This window comes from Schistocerca nitens, chromosome 5 (assembly GCF_023898315.1).
Source record: "Schistocerca nitens isolate TAMUIC-IGC-003100 chromosome 5, iqSchNite1.1, whole genome shotgun sequence".
Classification (NCBI taxonomy): domain Eukaryota; kingdom Metazoa; phylum Arthropoda; class Insecta; order Orthoptera; family Acrididae; genus Schistocerca; species Schistocerca nitens.
In genome coordinates, this window is record NC_064618.1 from 741,428,202 (window position 1) to 741,450,324 (window position 22,123).

The 22,123-nt window shown below is 39.3% G+C and overlaps 1 protein-coding gene across 1 annotated transcript in view; it reads left to right on the top strand.

Annotated features, from left to right (window-relative positions):
• LOC126259688 (cholinesterase 1-like) overlaps positions 1–22,123 on the top strand; it is a 186,940-nt gene that overhangs the window by 42,649 nt on the left and 122,168 nt on the right. The window contains exons 3-4 of the mRNA XM_049956647.1: positions 10,128–10,259; positions 18,776–18,938. Coding sequence (XP_049812604.1) covers positions 10,128–10,259; positions 18,776–18,938 — 295 coding nt within the window. The remainder of the gene's footprint in view (positions 1–10,127; positions 10,260–18,775; positions 18,939–22,123) is intronic.

The window sequence follows — 22,123 nt, forward strand, 5'->3', positions numbered from 1 at the left end:
GGAAAGTACTGGTGTATCTTACCCATAGAGAACTCACCAAGTCCTGCATCACAACAACATAATCACCCCTGAGCAGTTTGGCTTCCACCCAGAACACAGCAACACCCATCAAGGCCTGTATCTGGTGAACACATACACAGGGTGAAAAATAGGCAACATAGTACAGAAGTGGTCTTTCTTGACACTGAGAAAGAGTTCTACCAAGTCTGGCATGATGGCCTGATTTGTACACTATCACAGTTTAACTTTCAAATGCACTTGATCAATGTAGTTGACTCATTACTGACAGGATGGCAGTACTCTATCAGTGTGGCAAACATCTAAGTATCATCAGAAATGCTGTGGCCGGGATTCCACAGGGTTCCATTCCTGGCCAAGTTCTTGGATTGGTGAGGTCTCTGTGGGTAAGATACTCCAGTACTTTTCCCTAGAAAACAAAGGAGTGAAATTGATCAATAGCTTTGGGGAAGGATGGAGTTTTTATTGGGGTAAAGTAAGATTATAACTTTTCTAATTAGTTGGGAAGAAGCATACTAGAAGTAAAATAAGATGTAATAATACCCATATTATACACCTCATTAATCTGAAAAGTACAGTAACTAATAACATCACGTCAATTAAAACTCCCCAGACCATCAAAGTATTCAATAGAACCATACACCAATGATGTACCAAAATTGGCAGGTAGTGAAATTGCATTTTACGCCAATGACACACTGGTCTATAAGAGCAATAGCAACATCATATTCATTGTCAGAAAGCTACAAGAACACTTAGATGAGATAACCAGTTGCTGTATAATCTGGAAGATAAAGATAAACCAAGAGAAGAGTGTAGCAGTAAGGTTCACACAAAAAGTAACCCCACATCCCCCTTCAAACTGACAGATTTCTGTGGCTGGCATAATTCTTGAATCGAGCGACTTGGCAGTCTATCTTGGCATTCACCTTGATAGATGCTTAACTTTTGCTAAGTCATTAAATAGGCCCATAATCGAATTTACATGCTCCCCAAGGATAGAGGACTACTGACTGAGACAAGCTATGACTGTTCAAAGCTTTAATCCTTCCGATGATGCTATATGGCTCTGAAGTATGGTCCATGTCAGCCACTCTCATCTGATGAAACTACAGGACTTACAAAACAGGATTCTCTGAACCACTGCAGTTGCAGCCTGGGACACCCAATACACACATATTAAGGACTTCTAGGAGAACCATCAGTCATCACATACATCAAAAGGTGGTCAGAAAGCCTCTACGAGAAAATTTCTACTTCAGCCCACCATCTTATTCATCAGTGACATACACAATACCCTGAAAATTCAGATTAAAGATCAGTCTCTCATTAACCAGACAATTTAGCATGTAAAATATTACAGAAAAACAGTCATACATAAAAACAATAATCCAGACAAACAAAAAAGTTCCATTGGCAGACATCATTCACTCAGGCTATTAGTCAAATGGGAAAAGGCTAGTTGAGTTTCTGTGAGATAAATATAGATACAGACGGACAGTGAAAACTGTAAATTTCTTCATCTACTCTTGCATGGCAGTCTTTTAGGGGAAAACCATGTTAACTACGTACACAGGAAAGTAAGCAGAGCTTTGTACTTATTTAGCCTCTGTCCAAAATTGTATGTAATAAAATGCTAAAAACATTGTAGGCCTACTATGGGACAGTTTTATGTTTTGTAAGTTATGGGATAGAACTATGGGGATGTCTTCCTGATATGCACCTGAATAGAATATTGTTGCTACAGAAGAGAGTTGTCAGGCTGATGCATTGTGTGGGGTACAGGGAAACCCGTCGTGATGCCCTTTCCAGAAACAATTATCTTGCTATATGCTCATTTATACATAGACTTATCACTTTTTTTAAACCCATCAGGGTGATAAACCCAAATGTTATCATGTACATAATCACAACACATGAAGTAAGCACAGCTATTACAGACAGAGAACAGAATTTAAAGTACCAGAGCACTCCAGAATGAGATTTTCACTCTGCAGTGGATTGTGCGCTGATATGAAACTTCCTGGCAGATTAAAATTGTGTGCTGGGCCAAAACTCGAACTTCGGACTTTTGCCTTTCACAGGCAAGTGCTCTACCATCTGAGCTATCCAAGCATGACTCATGACCCATCCTCACAGCTTCAATTCTGCCAATGTGGTATAAAAAATTGCCAGAAGCAATAAGAGTGTACACCAGGGATCCATTTTAATTTCTCGTAAAAAATGTCTGTATTCATTGAAAGGATTCTAAGTTGTGTATATTATGTATTAACCGTGTAATAAATATTTGACATATTGAATCTTTGCACACAAATACAATATGTACTATATGTATCTAACAATATGACATTTACAAAAGCCATCATTTGATGACTACACGGAAAAAGAAATGTAAATAAAATAAAAAAACGTTTATCATAACGTGCAAAACTTAAAAATATATGGAGATAGAAAATGTTATTAACTACCACAAAATGCCAAAATGTTGATGATAAGGTTTCATCTTCAAAAAGATTAATAAATAAGAAAGGTAGAAATGGTTTAAGTAGCTGGGTCTGTTCTAGGATAAAACCGGAAAGTCATGTTGGCCCTGAGGCTGGGGGTGGGGGTGGGGGGGAGGCCAGAACAAAAAGTCAGAAAAAATGGCAATAAATAAAATTTGAAAGTCTTAAAAATTAAAACTGCCAAGAATAACAGTCAGCAAGTTAGATATACAGTAGGAGAAATAGTCCAAAATTAGAAGTGCAGGGAGCAATAACACAGGAAAATGAAAGAGCAAACTGCAGAGAACAAGTCTAAGAAGGAGCAAATGGTAGAAAACAAGCCTAAAAATAAAGACAAGAGAACATGAAAAATATGAAAGTGTGGCAAAACAGAAAAAGTCAATTTAAAAAAGAAAATAATTATGGAGGAGAAGTTGATGATAGAAAACCACTTGAGGTGTGGGCAAGGGGAGAACAGAATGTATGTTGGCAGAAATAAGGCAACTGATATAGGTTGAAGACAGAAGGGTGGATGGATGACAGGAACAATGAATTTGCTTTGAGCAAATTATGAGATGTTGCTTGTTGTGGGAAGAAACAGTCATCCTATTAGCCAGGTAGGCACCACAATTATGACTACTATATTCAACAGTGTGAATCACAACAATTACTTGAGAATAAATGTGTACTAGTAGGGAGATACTCAATAGAATTTGGGGGGGAGGGGGAGGGGAAGAGGAATTTGTGGCACAACTTGACTAGAAGGAGGGATCAGTTGGTAGGACATGTTCTGTGGCGCCATGGGATCACCAATTTAGTATTGGTAGTAGGGGAAAAATCATAGAGGGAGACCAAGAGATGAATACACTAAGCAGATTCGGAAGGTTGTAGGTTGCAGTAGGTACCTGGAGATGAAGAATCTTGCACAGGATAGAGTAGCATGGAGAGCTGCATCAAACTAGTCTCTGGACTTAAGACTACAACAACAATAACAAATGTGTTCAGTATGTCATTTATTGCAGCTTGAGAGATATAAGAGAAGGCATTTTTAAATCTTTAACACCAAAGCTGCTATTTATTTACTGGCTGAGTAATTTTGATCTTTGCCAATTTTGTCAAGCCACCTATTACAGTACGAGTGAATGAATCAAATGTAGATAATAGAGGAATCACTAATAATATTGTTCATATGGCAACTGCTTTTGTATTGCACAAGACTTGGTCAAGGGCAGTGTAGTATCAGGATGTAGGCATCCAAGAGTGCATGAAAATTGGTGAAAAGAGAACAATAGAACAACATAAAAAAGTGGCTGTAGTTTGTTCCAGAAATTTACTGTTGTAGGGTAGAAGTGCTGCCTGGGAGGCTATCAAAAAGACTGAGGGGCTTATTTCCTGAGAGAGGAAAGCACAAGGCACATCTGATAAGGTTGGGAGCTGGTTGCCATGAGAGCGAGTGGTTGGTCCTGGCTCAGCCTCTCCAACCCATGCTCTGGCCTGAATGTCAGCATTTACAGTTCTCTGATTGGCTGCAGGAGGGTTTTCTAGAAACATTCCTTCATCAGTAGCAGTTCCCTAAGCATTACCTCATCACCGTTACTGTGGGAATGGTATCCATGTGAGCAAGGTGAGTGTTGGCCATGATATCAGGTGGTAGCTACTAGTGAACCAGCCTTGGCTCTTTAGTAGAACACAATTCAGCTGTATAAAGAATGAAGGTCTGGAAAATATTGATTAAAATTAAGCTTTTCTCACTCGGTATGTCTGTTCACTATACATAGGAGCATGACTGCTTTCAGGACATGTTTGCTGTGGACAGATCTGTTTATGTCATCACACTTAAATGTATCTTAGATCCAAAACAATAAACAAAAACATATGGAAATGTTGCTTGTAAGAAGAGAGTTGACCAGAAAAAGGAAAAGGTAGTGTATGGAGGAAGAAAATAAATGATGATTTGTACACATAGGCAGATAAGACAACAGAAACAATACACAAGAGGTCTGATGCTCATTACAAGGCTGAGAATGAGTAAATAATGATGAAAATTTTCAGGTACATAAACCAAGTTAAAGTGAACACTTTAAGAGTTGCAGAAATAAATATAGGGATAAAGATGGGATTTTATGTAAACCCATGTCTTGTGTAACCAATCAAGTGCATTAGCCGCTAAGCCACCTTGGTACAGCATTTCACAGAACTGCATGTATTACCCCGATATGCCTCCCTCCTCAATTCAAATTCTCACTATCCTTCCAGTCTACTGTAAATTCCCCCTAACACATGAATGGAACTGCTGAGGTTGTTCATGTTATAGAATAGCCCCTCAGCATCAAACTTAAATGAAGGATCCAGCCTTAAACCCAGGTGCAGGTACTTGTACCAATGAAATGAAATTTCTCATACTGATGGCTTAGTGGTTAATGCATCTGCCTAGTAAGCAGGAGACCCAGCTTCGATTCCTGGCCTTGGTTCAAATTTTCACTCTCTGCTTCAGTCTACATACATAAAATCATGTCTATATGAGACCAGTAAAGTCTCTGAAATTGCATCATTTCATTGGTAAAAGCTGGTATTGATCTGAATTAAATTTTGGATAGAGAATAAAGAGGTTATTCAAACAAAGGCCAACAACTTCAAGGGATTCCAGGCAAAAACAATTGACAAAAGCTGTAAATACCCTATCAGAATAAAAGAGGAAAACATCTGTGAATGGAGAAGAATTTCTGAGCGGAGACAGACAAGCTATATCAACTCAACTGCTCCTTGTGGTTCTTCTGTAGCGGAGAGAATGAACCTAGGCTCTGGTTTTTATTTTGAATGAAGTGAATAAAACTACTGTGAAGTTGTCTTGACCATAGCACAATACAAATAGTTCATCACATAGCAGAAATGAGTAAAACTGCAAGATAGTTCCATTTAAATGCATTTTTTGTAAACCACAGACAAGTTTTTGACTTTCACTGCTACCATAGATTCGTTAACCATCTTTTACAGCCACCAATAAAATAGCTAGAAACTAAATTATAATTGAGTCACCATGGAAATGCATACACATGACACTTTTTTTTTGCTGATCAATGTGTTTCTTTGTTTAGCTGCCAATTGATACATATTTTGCATCAAGCATCTAACGTAGCCCCCATTTTCTAGACTGGTATACTTGTCAAGTGTACTTGATAGGTGAAATGGAACAACAAAACCATGCAGGCAAGCATGGCTGTAGGGTCATATGGAGGAGAACTGAAATATGATTCTTTCTATGTAAAAGTTCAGACTAGACTGTATATTCAAGTTGCCCATGCAAGTTTCAAGACTAGGGCTCTCAGCACATGAGATGTTCGAAAGAGCATTGTGGTTTGGTTTTCATTGTGCTAATTTGTAGTCCAGTTAGTAATATCCTTTGGTTTTAAGTTAGTGTGTTCATTTGAAAATGTGGCTAATCATAAAGGAACACCACCACTGAGGAATTCATTGAACTTTATGAATCAGAACATTTTTTTAAATTAAAAAGGAAGTAGTACCACAGTTGAGGAAACCAAGATGCTGCTTCCATAAAACTGGTGAAAAAAAGCAAGTAACAAGCCTACCATGGTTAATATCTATTCTTCAGTTGAAACCATGGTTACAGCTGAAGTTGACTACCTCTCAGGAGTACCATAGCATACATGCATTGGAGCCATATTTAGTGGAGGTATACATTTCCAGGTAAATCTGTCCAGATAGAAGGAGAGGTAAACCAGAAAATGTGTAGATCCCTTTAGGATGGCACTGTATCAGGGTGAAGATGGCATAATTGCCAAGGTCTGTGATATGGTACATAATGTATCAATTTGAATTTTAATTCACAGCCATTGCAGTAGCGGCATTTGAATATCGATGTTCTGCTAAAATATTAAATTTCTGACAGAAATTTAGCCATTAACAGATCATGGATGGATCAGACAGGTGTTACTTGATATTATTGTTTCACTGCAGGACATCTTTTGTTGGATGGTGGTGTTGATTGGCGTAGTGGAAAGTGAGCATCAGAAGATTCTTAAAAGAGAAACACTTGTTTAACCTAGTTGATAGACACAGAGTTTCTTTTGCCATTAATCAAACAGTCCATTGTCTTATCTTGTCTTGCTGGTACATGGTGTGGTCTAGTATATGGTGGTGTGAGTGTGGGTCTGACACTGTCTTTGCATAGCGTGACATGGGTACACCACTTCAACTCTTTAAGGACAAATGTTTGCTGCATGTCATGTCATGATGCTGGTTGAGGTCGCATGTGTGAGATCTCATCTCTCAGATGTGCAGTGAATTGTGGTGATTGTGATACGTCCCACTGAGAGGCATCCAGATTGACAAACTCACCTGGCAGTCATAGCATTTCCCCATAGACCAATTCAGCAGGGGATGCAATGAGTTCTGGCTTGCTTATGGTGTGGAGGCTGGGCAGAACTAATGGTAGGGGTTGTCCACTTAAGTTTGTGATACACGAGGGCAGCATTGAGGGACCAGTGCTATGTCTATACCGTGTCATTACTGGCTGGATAGTAACTTGTTGTTATGTGATGTGCCACACTGCAAAACTTGTTCAACTGTGTAAACAAATTGGACTTGAATTGGCATCCTCTTGTCAGTTGTTATGTGCTGTTGTCATCCAAAGCGACAATACAGGTGGACATTAAAATGGCAGCTAGTGCCTTGGTGAAGATATTATCTATAGGGATAGCTGTGAGCAGCATCAGAATCTATCAACAATGGTTAGCAAATATCGTCAACCATCTGATGGTGGTGTCATTATATCCAGTTATCGAAACAAGCACTTAGAGATGTTCAAAACAATACCATATGTCTCAGGATGCTCAAAACTTTCAGTGAGATGCTGCCCATGTTTATCTGGCGCTGCTGAAAAGACAACTATGTCATCCAAGTATGCAAAACAACATGGTACTCCCCATAACAATGAGTCAATGAATCATTGCCATGTTAGTGTGCCATTTGTCAGGTTGAAAGTCATGACTAAGCTTTCAAACATACCAAAAGGCATTATAATGGCCAACTTTGGAGTGTCTTTCTCACCAACCAGGATCTGCATGTTTGCTCTGGGACAATCTAGCAAGCTAAATACCTGTTTCCCACACAATACATGGTTATAGTCTTGTAACAGACAGAGGCACTGGGTAATTGTCTGCAATCATTCTCGTCTTTAAAGCATGGTGCTAGCAACATGGATGCCACACACTTTTCTTTTTAGGGACTAAAAGCAAATGTGATGACCATGCCCTTTTAGGCGGGCAGATGATCCTCTTGGTTAGCATAGTGTCAAACTCTTACTTAGCAGTTGCATACTGGTCGGGAGCTAATCGTCTGTGCCTGCATGAAATCGGAGGGACTGCCATCATATATGATGTACCTGTTGCAGAGCCTCCAGCACCCTCTTCAGAGCAGGGTACTAAGTGAGCAATTTGGCGTACCCATTTTCTGTAGCCTGGGTCATCTTGGTATCATATGAGGAAGGGTGACACTGTAACCCAGTGGTGGACAGCCTTGTCACGGTTCCAGTAACCGAGCATTTTTGACATCGGGCATCAAATGGTAATGTGCTGAGAGGCCTGTACCAATGATAGGCTCTGTCATAACTGCAATTATGAAGTTCCATACCAAAGCAAGCCTCAGTCCCAGGTCCAGTTCCAAGTGCTGCATTCTGTATGTTATGGCACTATAGCAGAGCTGTTAGTGGCTAACAGTTGAAATATGGTGGCTGGACAGTACATATCATCCTGCTCTTTGGCAACATATTGATGATCCAAGTGAGTAACTACTAAAGCAAAATTTGTGGAATCAGACATCATACCAGTGCAAAGGAAGCTCACATCAATGTCTGCAAATTATAGTGCAGGGTTGTGAGGTCAGATTGGTGATAGCTGTACTCCCAGTCTTGAGATGCAGGTACATCCCTCTCTGACATGTTCCTGTTATTGAATGAGACATGCTTGAGCCTTGTAAAATGTATTCTTGATGACAAATCATGTCGGGGTCACCACTGTCATAAGTCTTGCGGTGTGGGAGGCTTGAGACTTTAATTTCAAGTTCTTATTGCGGAATAATTTTGTGAAGGTGTCTACTGTATTTAATACATTTTATATCTGTAATTAGAGTGCTTTCAAATTGTGGCAATCACAAGGAAACATGAAAATACAATTAACATAAACTGGAGAAAACAATTCATTGATAGACACTAAGGGCAAGAATCTCGGAAAGTAGTCAGTAATGGAAAAGTCTAAAATGTATCTCTTAAAACCATAGAACATCTGTGACAATACTACAGAGCTGGCTCCTAGTGGCCAGTGCATGAACTCAGTTGACTACAAGGAAGCAACCTGCTGATCACGCGATGACGGCTGAATGACTGCCACTCGCCACAGCTCCATGTGTGCATAAGTTATTAAGATCTTAAATGATTCTGTTACATATTATTTCTTTTTCATCAGTGGTCTTAATTACCCACCTCTTCTTCCCCATCAACCCCATATTATGTTTTGACTGTTTCTGCCTAAGACATTACTTGGTAGCAGGTGTCTTAATTGAATTCCATCATGGAAATGACTAAATCATGTATTTAAGCAATGGGAAATCTGGATGGAAAATGACAATGACTATATGCAGAGATGTTGAGGCCACCACCATCTACTCCAGTCTGGTCACAAACATCACCTATCCTATCATAGGTAGGGCTGTCTGTGAGCATGACAACCAACAATCTGTCTGACCATATGAATGGCCATCAACAAATTGTTGCCAAGAAATAGCTGGACCACCCAGTTGCTGAGCACACTGCCCAACACAACGTTCTTCATTTTAATGGTTGCTTCACAGTCTGTGCCATCTAGATCCCTTCCACTAACACCAGCTTTTCTGTATTGTACAGATGGGAATTTCCTCTGCAGTATATTCTATTTTCTTGTAATTCTTCTGGCCTCAACCTTTGTTAGTCATTGCACTACACCTACTTATCCCCTTCCATGTTCCTACTCCGGCACTACGCAGTCCTCTATTCCGCCAAAGCATCCTCAGTCTTTTTACTTCTCTCCGTTTCCACCCACCCCCCTCCCTCTCTGCCCACGGCCCAAACTCCTAACCTGCCATTCCTCCCCCTTCCCACCCCAGTCTTCTCCATACCCCTACCACCCAGACTGCTTCACCCATCATGTGCTACTGCTTGCAGTCTGGCCTAGGCAGCCAGAGCCTGTGCTCATGTGTGTGTATGTGTGCGTGTATGTGTGTGTGTGTTTGCGTGTGTATTGTCTAATTCTGATTAAGGCCTTTTTGGCCAAAAGTTTACCTGTTTATCAGTCTTTTTGTTTTTCCTGTCTGTGACTCAACCTGCCCACTAGTAGTAATCTATCCTTTTTATAATAAATCCTGTATTTGTCACTCTCATCACTGCAACAAAAATTCTGGACCTTGGATGTAGGTCTGCTTGAATTTGTGTCAATTTCTTGATACTAGCCAGATGAGAATAAAGAATCCTATTTACTTTGCTGCTTTATACAAGAATTCAGAGCTTCTAATGAATGCTCTTGTTATGCATTAGTATGTAAATGACTGAAATCGTTTTCATTGTGTCAAAATTTTCAGGATCCAGTGCCTTTTGTTTTAAATGAAACAGTAGATGCTACTAAGAGCTCTCCATTTTGCACACAAGAGTTAATTGCTGGAATAACAAAAGGACAAGAGGACTGTCTGTATCTCAATGTATATACTCAGAAGGTGAGTGCAAAACAATACACATATAATACTCTAAACCAGTTTGATCAGGCAAAGTTGAGGTGTTTTGTGTCAGACTGCAGCAACTGTTTCATAGGTAACTCCATTTTTAAAAAAGTTGAAAGTATTCTCGTAGTCAGGAGTATTTTACCAGAAACATAACAACAACAGAGAGAGAGAGAGAGAGAGAGAGAGAGAGAGAGAGAGAGAGAGAGAGAAAAAGAGGGGGGGGGGGGGGGTAGTGTAAAAGAACAACATGCACTTGATTACTGAATTAAGTAATCAACTCTGTGTGTATATCTTTTGTTCATTCATTTTCTTTAGTCTGCTCTCCCAAATGAACCAACCATTCATTCATTCATATCCTGTGTTTTGTAAATCCCACTGTCCCACATAGCCCACAGGGATGTGGAATAAGCCATATTATAAATTAACAGACAGAATCAGTAATTACAGGCTACTTTTGTGATGGATAATTACAACCAATTTGTGCTAATGTATTGCTCAATGCATCCTCCATGTAGTGAGTCATGTTTTCTCATATAATTGACAGAGCACACTAAAAATAATTTGCTAGTATAAGACCTTAATTGATGCTAATATAGGAAATCTCAAAAAGAGAGCTTAGAAACCTAAATGCTTTGAAAAGCAAAAAAGTAAATAATAATGATCAGAACAAGCTACTAATTATGTTTGAAAAAAAGAGACAGCATTGGTCGTATATTTTTTACTATTGCAAAATCGATTTTCTGTCACTGAGTGACCATCTTCAGTGCTATATTGTATAGCTTAAATTGGGATGCGCTGTTGTCACTAAGCTTACGGCAATCACATAGATAGATGAAGAATGAAGTGATCAGATTAAAATAGTTTAAGACAGGGATGTAGACTTTTGCCCCTACTGTTCAACATATACATCAAAGAAACAACGATGGAAACAGGAGTCTGCACTGCAGTATGACACAAAACACCTCAACTTTGCCTGATCAATAGTAAAAAATATACGACCAATGCTGTCTCTTTTTTTCAAGTATACCTGTTATCTGGTCGTAATGCACAAGACAACATGGAGTCGCCAATCAACTAATTATGTTTATATTCTATCTTGATTAAATGCCAATTTCTGCAAACCCATAAAGCAGGAGAGCCTTTAACATTGTAGAATGAATTAAACACTAATAAGGAGAAGCAGAAACTGCAGGGTAGTTTGTAAAGGATGATAACAACAAATTATGGCTAGTGGTAATCTCCTCACACTGAAAATTATGGTAGTTAAATCCAGATTACTGTATATAAATTGTATGTAAATTAGGTGAATAACAAGTCCTTTGAAAAAAGCCCCTGCTTCTCCTCTTATGCTCGTCAGCTGCTGTTTTATCTAATACATCATTAAAGCATTTATGTAACTTAACATAGAACACCATCAGCTGTATATATTCTGACAAATCCAAAACATGTTTGTTATGCACACTAGTGTAAGTGGAGTTACCAAACTTGAACCCGATACTCTGATAACTTGCAAAGGGATTGGTGAATAAGGCACTCTTTTACTTTATATTTGAATACCTGGGGACTTAAATTTCCTACCTGATATCTACCAGTAACCTGTTGTAGACTTCAGCACCAGATTATAAGACTCCATTCTGAACCCTAGGTAGAGATGCACTGTCTATATGAGACTTAGTTTTATTTTTAATATTATGGCTGCAGACTGAATAGTTCAACCTGAATTCACACTTGTTGTTAACCACAAATACAATTAGGGAGAAATTTATTGGCAAATAAGCATGTACTTGACAAGGCATGCACAAGGTGCTCAGTATCTACTTCACCTAACATTCTTATTGCATGCTCATGCAGAATAAATGTACATTTTTAGAAGTTATCTGCATTGCTCCAGAAGACTATGCTTTTGTGTGTGTGTGTGTGGGGGGGGGGGGGGGGGTGACGTGGCCCACCACAAATTTCTCTCCTGGGCCAACCTTTTCATTTCAGAGTAGCAACTGCAACCATTTTCTGTTATTTGCTGGATGTATTCCAGGCTCTGTGTTCCTCTACAGTTTTTAACCTCTACAGCTCCCTCTAGTACCATGGAAGTTATTCTGTGATATCTTAACACATGTCCCATCATACTGCCCATTCTTATTGTCAGTGTTTCCAATATATTCCTTTCCTCTCTGTTTCTGCAGAGAACCTCCTCATTCCTTACCTTATCAGTCCACCTCATTTTCCTTCTATAGCCCCACATCTCAAATGCTTCGATTATCTTCTGTTCCGGTTTTCCCACAGTCCATGTTTCATTACCATCCAATGCTGTATTCCAAACATATGTTCTCAGAAATTTCTTCCTCAAATTAAAACATATGTTTGATGTTAGTTGACTTCTCTTGGCCAGGAATGCCTGTTTTGTAAGTGGTTGTCTGTTTTTTATGTCATCCTTGCTCAAACCATCATGGGTTTTTATGCTGCATAGGTAGCAAAATTCGTTAACTTCATCTACTCTGTGATCCCCAATTCTGATGTTAAGTCTCTCATTGGTCTCATTTCTGATACTTCTTATTACTTCTGTCTTTGCTCGATTTACTCTTAAGTCCATATTCTGTATGCTTTAGACTGTTCATTCCAGTCAACAGCTCCTATGATTCTTCTTCATTTTTACTGAGGATAGCAATGTCATCAGTGAATCTTATCAGTGATATCATTTCACACTGAATTTTAATCCCAATCTTGAACCTTTCTCCTGTTTCCATCGTTGTTTCTTTGATGTATAGGTTGAACAGTAGGGGCAAAAGTCTACATCCCTGTCTTAAACTATTTTAATCTGATCACTTCATTCTTCATCTATCAGTATTATTAGTAACCATTGGTTTTTGTATATATTGTGCATTATCCAAATTTCCCTGTAGCTTACCCCTATTTTTCTCAGAATTTCAAACATCTCGAACAATTTTACATTGTAGAACACTTTTTCCAGGTGAGCAAATCCTATGAACATGTCTTGATTTTTCTTTAGTCTTGCATCTGTTATCAACTGCAACATCAGAGCTGCCTCTCAGGTGCATTTAGCTTTCCTAAAGCCAACCTGATTGTCATCTAACAGTTCCTGAGTTTTCTTTTCCATTCTTCTGTATGTTATTTTTCTTAGTAACCAGGATGCATGAGCTGTTAAGCTGAATGTGTGATAATTCTCACACTTGTCAGTTCTTGCAGTCTTTGGAATTATGGGGATGATGTTTTTCTGGAAGTCAGATGGTACATCAACAATGTAGGAAAAGACAGACTGCTTCTTACTATAAAGAAGACATGTTAAGTTGCACACAGGCACATTTAAAAGACACTTACATAAAGCTTTTGGCCACAGCCTTCATCAGCAAAAGAGAAACACACACCATTTGTACACACAAGCAAGTACACCTCATCCTCACCCGACCACCAACTCTAGCATCTTGGGCTGGGATGCGACTATCACTTGATATGCAAGCAGCAGTCTGGAGGGGATGGCGATGGGGAAGAAATAGTAGTGTATGGGTGGGGAGGGAGTTGAATGCTGTCTGGTGGAGTGTGCAGTGACTACAGTGCCAATAAGTGCAGCATCAGGAGGTTCTGGGGCAGGGAGGTGGGGAAAAATGAGCAAAAAGGAGAGGAGCCATTTATGGGGGAAGGAGTGAGATAATTAGTGGAGGCCTTCTGCCAGGTAGTCATTGTGATTCTTGATTCATAGAATAGGGAATATCCATATACAACCTCAAAACAAATCCTGACCTAATCATCTACCTGTAGTCAAAGGTTCCACCACTGTTGTTATGATGGCCTCTGCCAGTTATCTGACTGCTCCACCTATGAACTCTGCCAGAATGATCCCATCCCAGAATCCCAACACAAGCTCCAGTCCCTGCTTAAAGTCTGTGGTAAAGCCCTTCCCAGAATATCTTTCCTGAACCCATTTCCTTCCTCAACCCTATGACACCCCACAAACCCACCTTCTACACACTTCTCAAAATCCACAAACCTAACAATCCTGGAACCCTGTTGTGGCTGGTTGTTGTGGCCCCACTGAAAGAATTTCAGTCCTCATTGACCAACACCTCCAACCAGTTGCCCATAATCTAGCCTCCCATGTCAAAGACACCAACCACTTCCTTCACCGACTCTCCACCATCCCCACTTCTTTACCTCCTGGATCCCTGCTTGTCACTGTTGATGCCACCTCCCTGAACACCAACATCCCTAATGCCCATAGTCTTACCATTGTTGAACACTACCTTTCCCTATGTCATTCAGACTCCAAACCCACTACCTCATTCTACCTCTTACTAACTTTATCCTAACCCACAACTACTTCTCCTTAGAAGGGAAAATATATAAACAAATACACAGTACAGCCATGGGCACCCGTATGGCAGCCTTCTCTGATAACCTGTTTGTGGGCCATCTAGGAGAGACCTTCCTAGCCTCCCTAAACACTAGTCTGGTTCAGGTTCATTAATGATATCTTCATAATCTGGACTAAGAACCAAGACACCCTATCTTTTTTCTTTCACATCCTAGACATCTTCTCTCCTAACCACTTCACATGGTCCTCCACCTTCCTAGATGTTGACCTCCTCCTTGCTGATGGCTCCATCCACACCTCTGTCCACATTAAACTCACCAACCACCAACATTACCTGAATTTCAACAGCTGTCATCCCTTTCACACCTACATATCCCTCCTGTACAGCATGGCTACTCAGGAACAGTATATCTGCAATGACAAGAACCCCCTTGCTCAGTATGCTGAAGGTCTCACAAAGGCCTTCACAGACAGCCACTATTCCCCTGAACTAGTCCACAAACAGATCTCCGTACCATTTCACCTCACACTCCCAGTCCTCCCACCACCCTCAAGCACCAGCCACAAAGGAATGTTCCCTTTGTCACACATTATCACCCTGGAGGCCAGGGCTTTGATTACCTATCATCATGCCCTGAAATGAGGGACATCCTATCCGAGATATTGCCCACCCCTCACAAAGTAGTGTTCTGTCACCCAGTCAACCTCCACAACATCCTAGTCCTCAATTATGCCACTCCCATTACCAACCCCTTTACACAAGGATCATACCCCTGTGAAAGACCCAGGTGCAAGACCTGACCAATCCACTCACCCAGCACTTCCTATTCACGTCCTGTCACAGTTTTATCCCATTCTGCCAGGGGCTGGACCACCTGTGAAAGCAGCCATGCCATTTAGCAGCTCTACTGCAAACATTGCACTGCTTTTTATATCTGTATGACTACCAACTAGCTGTCCACCAGGATGAACAGCCATTGCCAAACTGTGGCCAAGAGCAAAGCAGAACACACTGTGGCATAACATGCAGCTGGACATATCTTACTTGATTTCAATAGCTGCTTCACTGCCCAAGCCATCTTGATTCTTCCCACCATCACCAGCTTTTCTGAACTGCACAAATAGTAGTTATCCTTACAACACATTCTGCACTACTGTAATTATCCCAGCCTCAAACTGTGATAACATTCTGTCACCTCACCCTTCACCCAACAGTTTCCACTCCCTCTGTCCTATCATCTCCTCCCTATTCTCTTATCCAACCCTGTTTATTTGCTGCCCTCTGCCAAGGCACCCACCCATCTTTCCTCACTCCTCTCCTTTTTTGCTCCTTTTTTCACCACCTCCCTGCCCTGCAGTCTCCTGATGCTGCACTTTGGCACTGTAGTCACTGCACATTCCACCAGACACCATTCATCTCTCTCCCCACACATACACTACTATCCCTTCCCCACCCCCACTCCTTCCAGAGTGCAGCTTCAATATTAAGTGGTAGTTGCATTCTGGCCCAAGATACTGGAGATGGTGGTCATGTGTGCATGAGGTGTGCTTGCTTGTGTGTACAAATGGTGTGTGTTTCTCTTTTGGTGATGGAGGCTGTGGGCAAAAGCTTTATGTAAGTGTCTTTTAATTGTGTTTGTGTACAACTTAACATGTCTTCTTTATGGTAAGTAGCAGTCTGTCTCTTCCTACATTGCTGATATTCCTACCTGGAGTTTCTGTTGATAGTTGGTACACCGTCAGAGTCATACATCCTACACAGTAGCATGACTAGTCATTTTGTTGCTACTTGCCCCAATGATTTTAGAAATTCTGATGGAATGTTACCTATCCGATCTGGCTTATTTAATCTTAAGGCATCCATAGGTCTTTTAAACTATGATTCTAATTCTGGATTCTCTATCTCATTCCTGTCACCTCCTGTTTCTTCTTCTGTTTCATCACCAGACGAGGTGTCCCCTCATAGAGACCTTCAGTGTACTCTTTCCACCTATCCACTCACTCCTCTGCATTTAACAGTGGATCTGTCATTGCATTATTAATGTTACTGCTCTGGCTTTTAATTTCACTGACAGTTGTTTTGACTTTTCTTTATGCTGAGTCAGTCTTTCTGATGATCATTTCTTTTTTCATTTCTTCACAATTTTCATGCAGCCATTTTGCCTTACTTCCCCTGCACTTCCTGTTTATTTCATCCCTAAGTGACTTGTATTTCTGTATTCCTGAATTTCTTTTAATATTTTTATACTTCCTTCTTTTGTTGATCAACTGAAGTGTTTCTTCTGTCATTCATGGTTTCTTCGCAGTTAACTTCCTTGTACCTAAATTTTTTCCCACTTCTGTGACTACCAATTTTAGATATGTCCCTCCCTCTTCCACTGAACTGCCTACTGAGCTGTTCACTATTGCAGTATTTACAGCCTCAGAGAACTTCATGCATATCTCTTCCTTCCTTAGTATTTCCATAACTCATTCTATGTGCATTCATTCTTCCTGTCTAGTCTTTTGAACTCCAGCCTACTCTTAATCTTTACTAAATTGTGGTTTGAGTCTATATTTGGTCTTGGATATGCTTCATAATCCAATATCTGATTTCAGAATATCTGCCTGGCCATAATGTAATCTAACTGGAATCTTCCTGTATCCCCTGGCATCTTCCAAGTATACCTCCTTCTCTTGTGATTCTTGAACAGAGTGTTTGCTATTCCTTACTGATATTTGATGCAGATCTCAATTAGTCTTCCAGCTCTCTCATTCCTACAAGCAAATCCATATTCTTCCATAACCCTTTCTTCTACTCCCTTTCCTACAACCACATTCCAGACATCCATGACTATTAGATTTTCCTGTCCATTTATGTAATGAATTACCTGTTTGATATCCTCATGTAGTTTCTCTACCTCTTCATCCTCTGATAGCAACTTTAGCATATATTGAATTATTGTTATTGTTGTTTGGTTTCAATTCTGAAGAAAACAACCTTATCATTGAACTGTTCACAGTAACTCACTATCAGTCCTACCTTCCTATTCACAATGAATTCTACTCCATCATGTCCATATTGAGTGGAAGAATACAAAGTACGCTAGGAATCTAATTTAGTAGTCAACATTATTGGAGAGGTTTCAAAAAGAAAAGAAGGTAGAACAGAGCTTTTTGGGTAGCCTATCCAGGTGTTGGCACCACTTCTGGTTATTGTCCATATGGATGCTTAGGACCTTCATACATGGAGCCCTATCCAGTGTGTGCTCCTTGATCACTACTTCTGGTACCTGTAAGTCACTTTTATTTGCTGGAAAATGCATAATATATGTCTTTATAAAATTGAAAAACTATGTTTGTTGGTTGACTCTGGCTGGATTTTTCATAGCAGTGTGGCAGATTAGGCCTTGTTCATGGGCTTGAAATGTTTTTGCCGTGTTCATTCTTCGTGTAGCCACAAACATCCAGACATACGTGTTATGTGCTAAACTCTCAACATGTACTGAATATGCAGCTAGTATTTTTGTTCACACAAAGGAAATGGAAGCACCATCTCAGCACCCCTTTTTTTACCTCTAGTTTTTAATTCCAATATTTGTTTCTCATCCTTTTAGTTAATATTTTACTCCTCAACACATCTGGACTGAAGCTGACACAGTGGTTACCAATGTGCTATCTTTGACCTCCTATTCTCTCTGATGCACCCCACCCAACTTCACCTTTGTCACCGTTTGCCCTCATAACAGGTTGGACCCTCCCATCCAATGGTCTGAGTGACCTGCTCCGCCTTTTTAATGTTCCCCATCCTATACTTCTCCCCCCCCCCCCCCTAGCAAGGGTCTATTAGTTCCAAAAGTTAGGATAGTGTATGTGCAGTTATGGATGCCTGTCAGCAGCACTGAAATTTCACCTACTGAATATAAGTACTAACAAGAATTTATAGAATAATATCGTTATCATGCTGCATGCTTTCATTAGTTTCATGGACATGAAGGTTCAGCTCTTCTAAAGCATACATCTTTATCTACGTACATAATCTGCAAACAATGTGAAATGTGTGGTAGAGAATACTTACAATTGTACCACAAGTTAAGGTTTCTCTACATTCCAGATGCATATGGTGTTGTAGTTCAGTAATAATAATTTTATAACCTCAAAGAATAAAAGTGAGCATTATTTTGGACTGATTTTTTTCTCTTGATAGCTACCTCAAGAAACTGATAATATAGATGCCGCTGTTTTAGTTTGGATACATGGCGGATCTTTCAAATCTGGTTCTGGAAATGATCTAGTGTATGCACCAGACTACATTATGGAGGCAGATGATGTAATACTTGTGACAATCAACTACAGGTTGGCAGCAATTGGTGAGATTTAGAGATGCAGTTAACATTAACTTCTTTCTGTACTTTAAGGCGTATTATTCAGATTAGAGAAAAATACGTAGCTAAGATTGTTATTACTAGAACAATGCTTGTTATTGATTAAAACTCTAGATGATTTTGCCATATATTCTATTCAATTGAACAGAATATAAGAAACTGAAGATTCATATACTACGTTTACTCATAAATGAGAAAGGAAAACATCATTTTGATTTTTATATGTGCATTATGTAAATACAAGTGTCAGATCCTGATAATAGAAATGAATGTTACAGAAGGGGTGTCATCTTCTGGCAGCTTCTAAAACATAACTAATTGTAGAAAAGCTGTCAGATAACTACTTTTCTTTGATAGGCACTTTATGATAAAATTTTGGTATTAAGTCTCTGCAAATAATATCTCATTGCCATAAAATTTCATTAACAGTATTTTCAGCCTCCTGGGAAAAAACCTCCAGTGTATTAACAAAATAAGTAATGTGTTATAGCATTCAGCTTTCTGTGTTCATTTATTTGTTGTGCTGTAATGTAATATCAGACTTTTGCTTTCAAGATATATTTGCTTACTTGCTGTGTCAGCTATTTGAAATTTTAGGTTTTTCTTTAGACTGTCTAATTTCCCCCCTTAAAACAATGAATTTCAGTCCAGGGGGTGGGGAAGATGTGGGGTTGGGGTGAGGGAGGGTTGGGGTGGGGAGCGGATGGGGTAAGGGCTATGGGGCTGCTGTCCCCCCAGAACTACATCTGTTTTTCTTTAATATCGAAAAGAAAGAAAAATTCTTTGCATCGTAGCTTTCAGACTTAACAATCTCAAAAATTTTCTCATTATTGCACCATATTTACGTGAACATAAGACAACCCTGAATATAAGATGACTCACATTTTTTCTTTCTTTCTTTCTTTCTTTTTTCTTTCTTTCTTCTTCTTCTTTTTTTTTTTTAAACAGGCTCTTTGAGAATTTAACACATTCTGACTAACCAAAATTACAAACTTTTATTCATGTAAGGGATCTATCTAAAGAGTTAACATTACACCTCTTCTAAATTTATTCTATTTTTTTATTGCATATATTTTGATAATACATGGAGAAATAAAATAAACAAAAAGAAATTGTTTACATTAATTATTACTTCCACTGTCATTTTTGTTTACTTAGCCTGTCACCTGTGGTATATGTATTTTCAGTCATCATCATCATCATGGGCATCATCCTTCAAAAGAAAACTGTGAATCTTATGTGTCCATTGTCACAAATATTTGGGTGTTTCTTCTGAATATGTTGTTATTTCTGAGGTTGTGGTTACTGTGGGATATGAGAACACAGCCGTTTTTCTCTGAACACATAGCTGATTTTGCTTATATCCTGACGTGAGAATGTTACAATGACACTTGCTTCCAAACACATCATCTGCCCACTGTTCTCTCATTGGCTGTGTAAAGCCAGCAGCGGACACAACCCCCAGTTGTTCCTTTCATACCTCCCGGTGAGCGTCGACAACACTGCTGCATAAAACATGTAAGTACACCACTGGTGCACATCTAGAATTTCAGTGCTGCCTGCAAACATGTATGTTATTATTGAGTATTTGTTCAATTTTAAAGTCAGTTTGATTCTGAGTGCAAACAGATTCAGGCAAACTGCAGTTTAAACATGGTAGATGTTCATAAAAAGCCAGTGTGCACAGAATACCTACCCATCGTTGGCTGCATGACGAAATTTCTTCCTGTTCAACACTCCCCTCCCTGGCTCATTGTAGTTCTCAACCCTGCTGGGTACTGTTCCCCTTCCAACTTTCTCTATTGCTGTGCTTGAGAAACAGTGAAACATAGATAGCACTATCTTCTAGGGTGCAGGTCATATGAACAACAGCAACTAATACAGAAATAAAAAAAAAGATCACTTTCAGTCCAATTCTTAAACTTTCACCCATCCTGCAATGTAGTGGTGTCTGTTGGTACTATCTCCAGAATGGGTCTTTTTGCTGTATTTTGTTATCACGACAACAATCACAGTTTGTTTAATATCATTTTTTTCATTTGTTAAACATTTTATTCTGGGTTAATTTTTCGTCTCATTTCATCTGAAAGCCATAATCTTGTTCTAAATCTGATTAAAAAGCTGGTAACAATTTTCTCCAGTATTCTAATTCGTTCACAGAGACCAAATTTCTCATTTACATCATCTTGGTATATCATTACTTTCTCATAACCAAATAAAATATTGACTTTGGTTCAGAATCAAGTAATGTTTTTTGAAGGACAAGATTTTTGCCTTTGAAGTTATCTTTACTTAAAAAGCAGTATAAATGTATGTGCACAGCATCCATATATTTATGAGAACTTTTATTGCAGGCCTGTTCGGATACAAAAAAGGTTGCAAGTTGATTGAATTTAATGTTATTTCATCCTGTGTTTCTCAAAATTGTCAATTTTTAAGTAGATTATTAGATTGTTGTAGTGGCTAGTTCATAGTTTCTCACATAGACTGTGTCCCTGTCACATGTCCCTTGCACTAGCACCATAAGTCAAATATCATGCAATTGTTCAATGAAGGCTGATACTGTATTGAGCACTTCAGCGTGTAGGGATATGCCCTACCCTTCAGGATTGTTCAAAATAAATTTTTATGAAACCTTTGTAGCCAAGGCTTCATATATAAATGTAGGACAAGTCATATATTAATCTATTAAAAAAATGTAAAAACATTGACCTCAGCAGCGATAGCTTAACCTGTGTATATAAGATGACCCCATACTTTTTGAATGACAAATTTGGGAAAAAGCCTTGTCTTACAATCAAGCAAATTTGGTAGTTGGTATTATAACAGATTAAGAAAACACCTTCAGTTACTCTAGATAAATTGGCAATACAAAATTCCTATTAGCTCAGCCCCCCCCCCCCCCTCCCAAAGCCAGAGTCCTGTGTTCACCTCAGGGGAACTTACCTTAGCTCTCTGGGGGCAAAAAAAAATGTTGAGTGTTGGGCAGTAGGTGGCCAGATATCTCCAATTGCTTCAGATCATATATCAGTCAGTTCCCCAAAGGACATGAATGTCTATTGCCATTAACAGTAGAGAGTTGCTTACCATATGGGGTAAGGAAATGATTCCTTCCATTTCTCATAGCATTTTTTTATCTAAGATTAGACTGGAGTCCTGTTTGTTAGAAA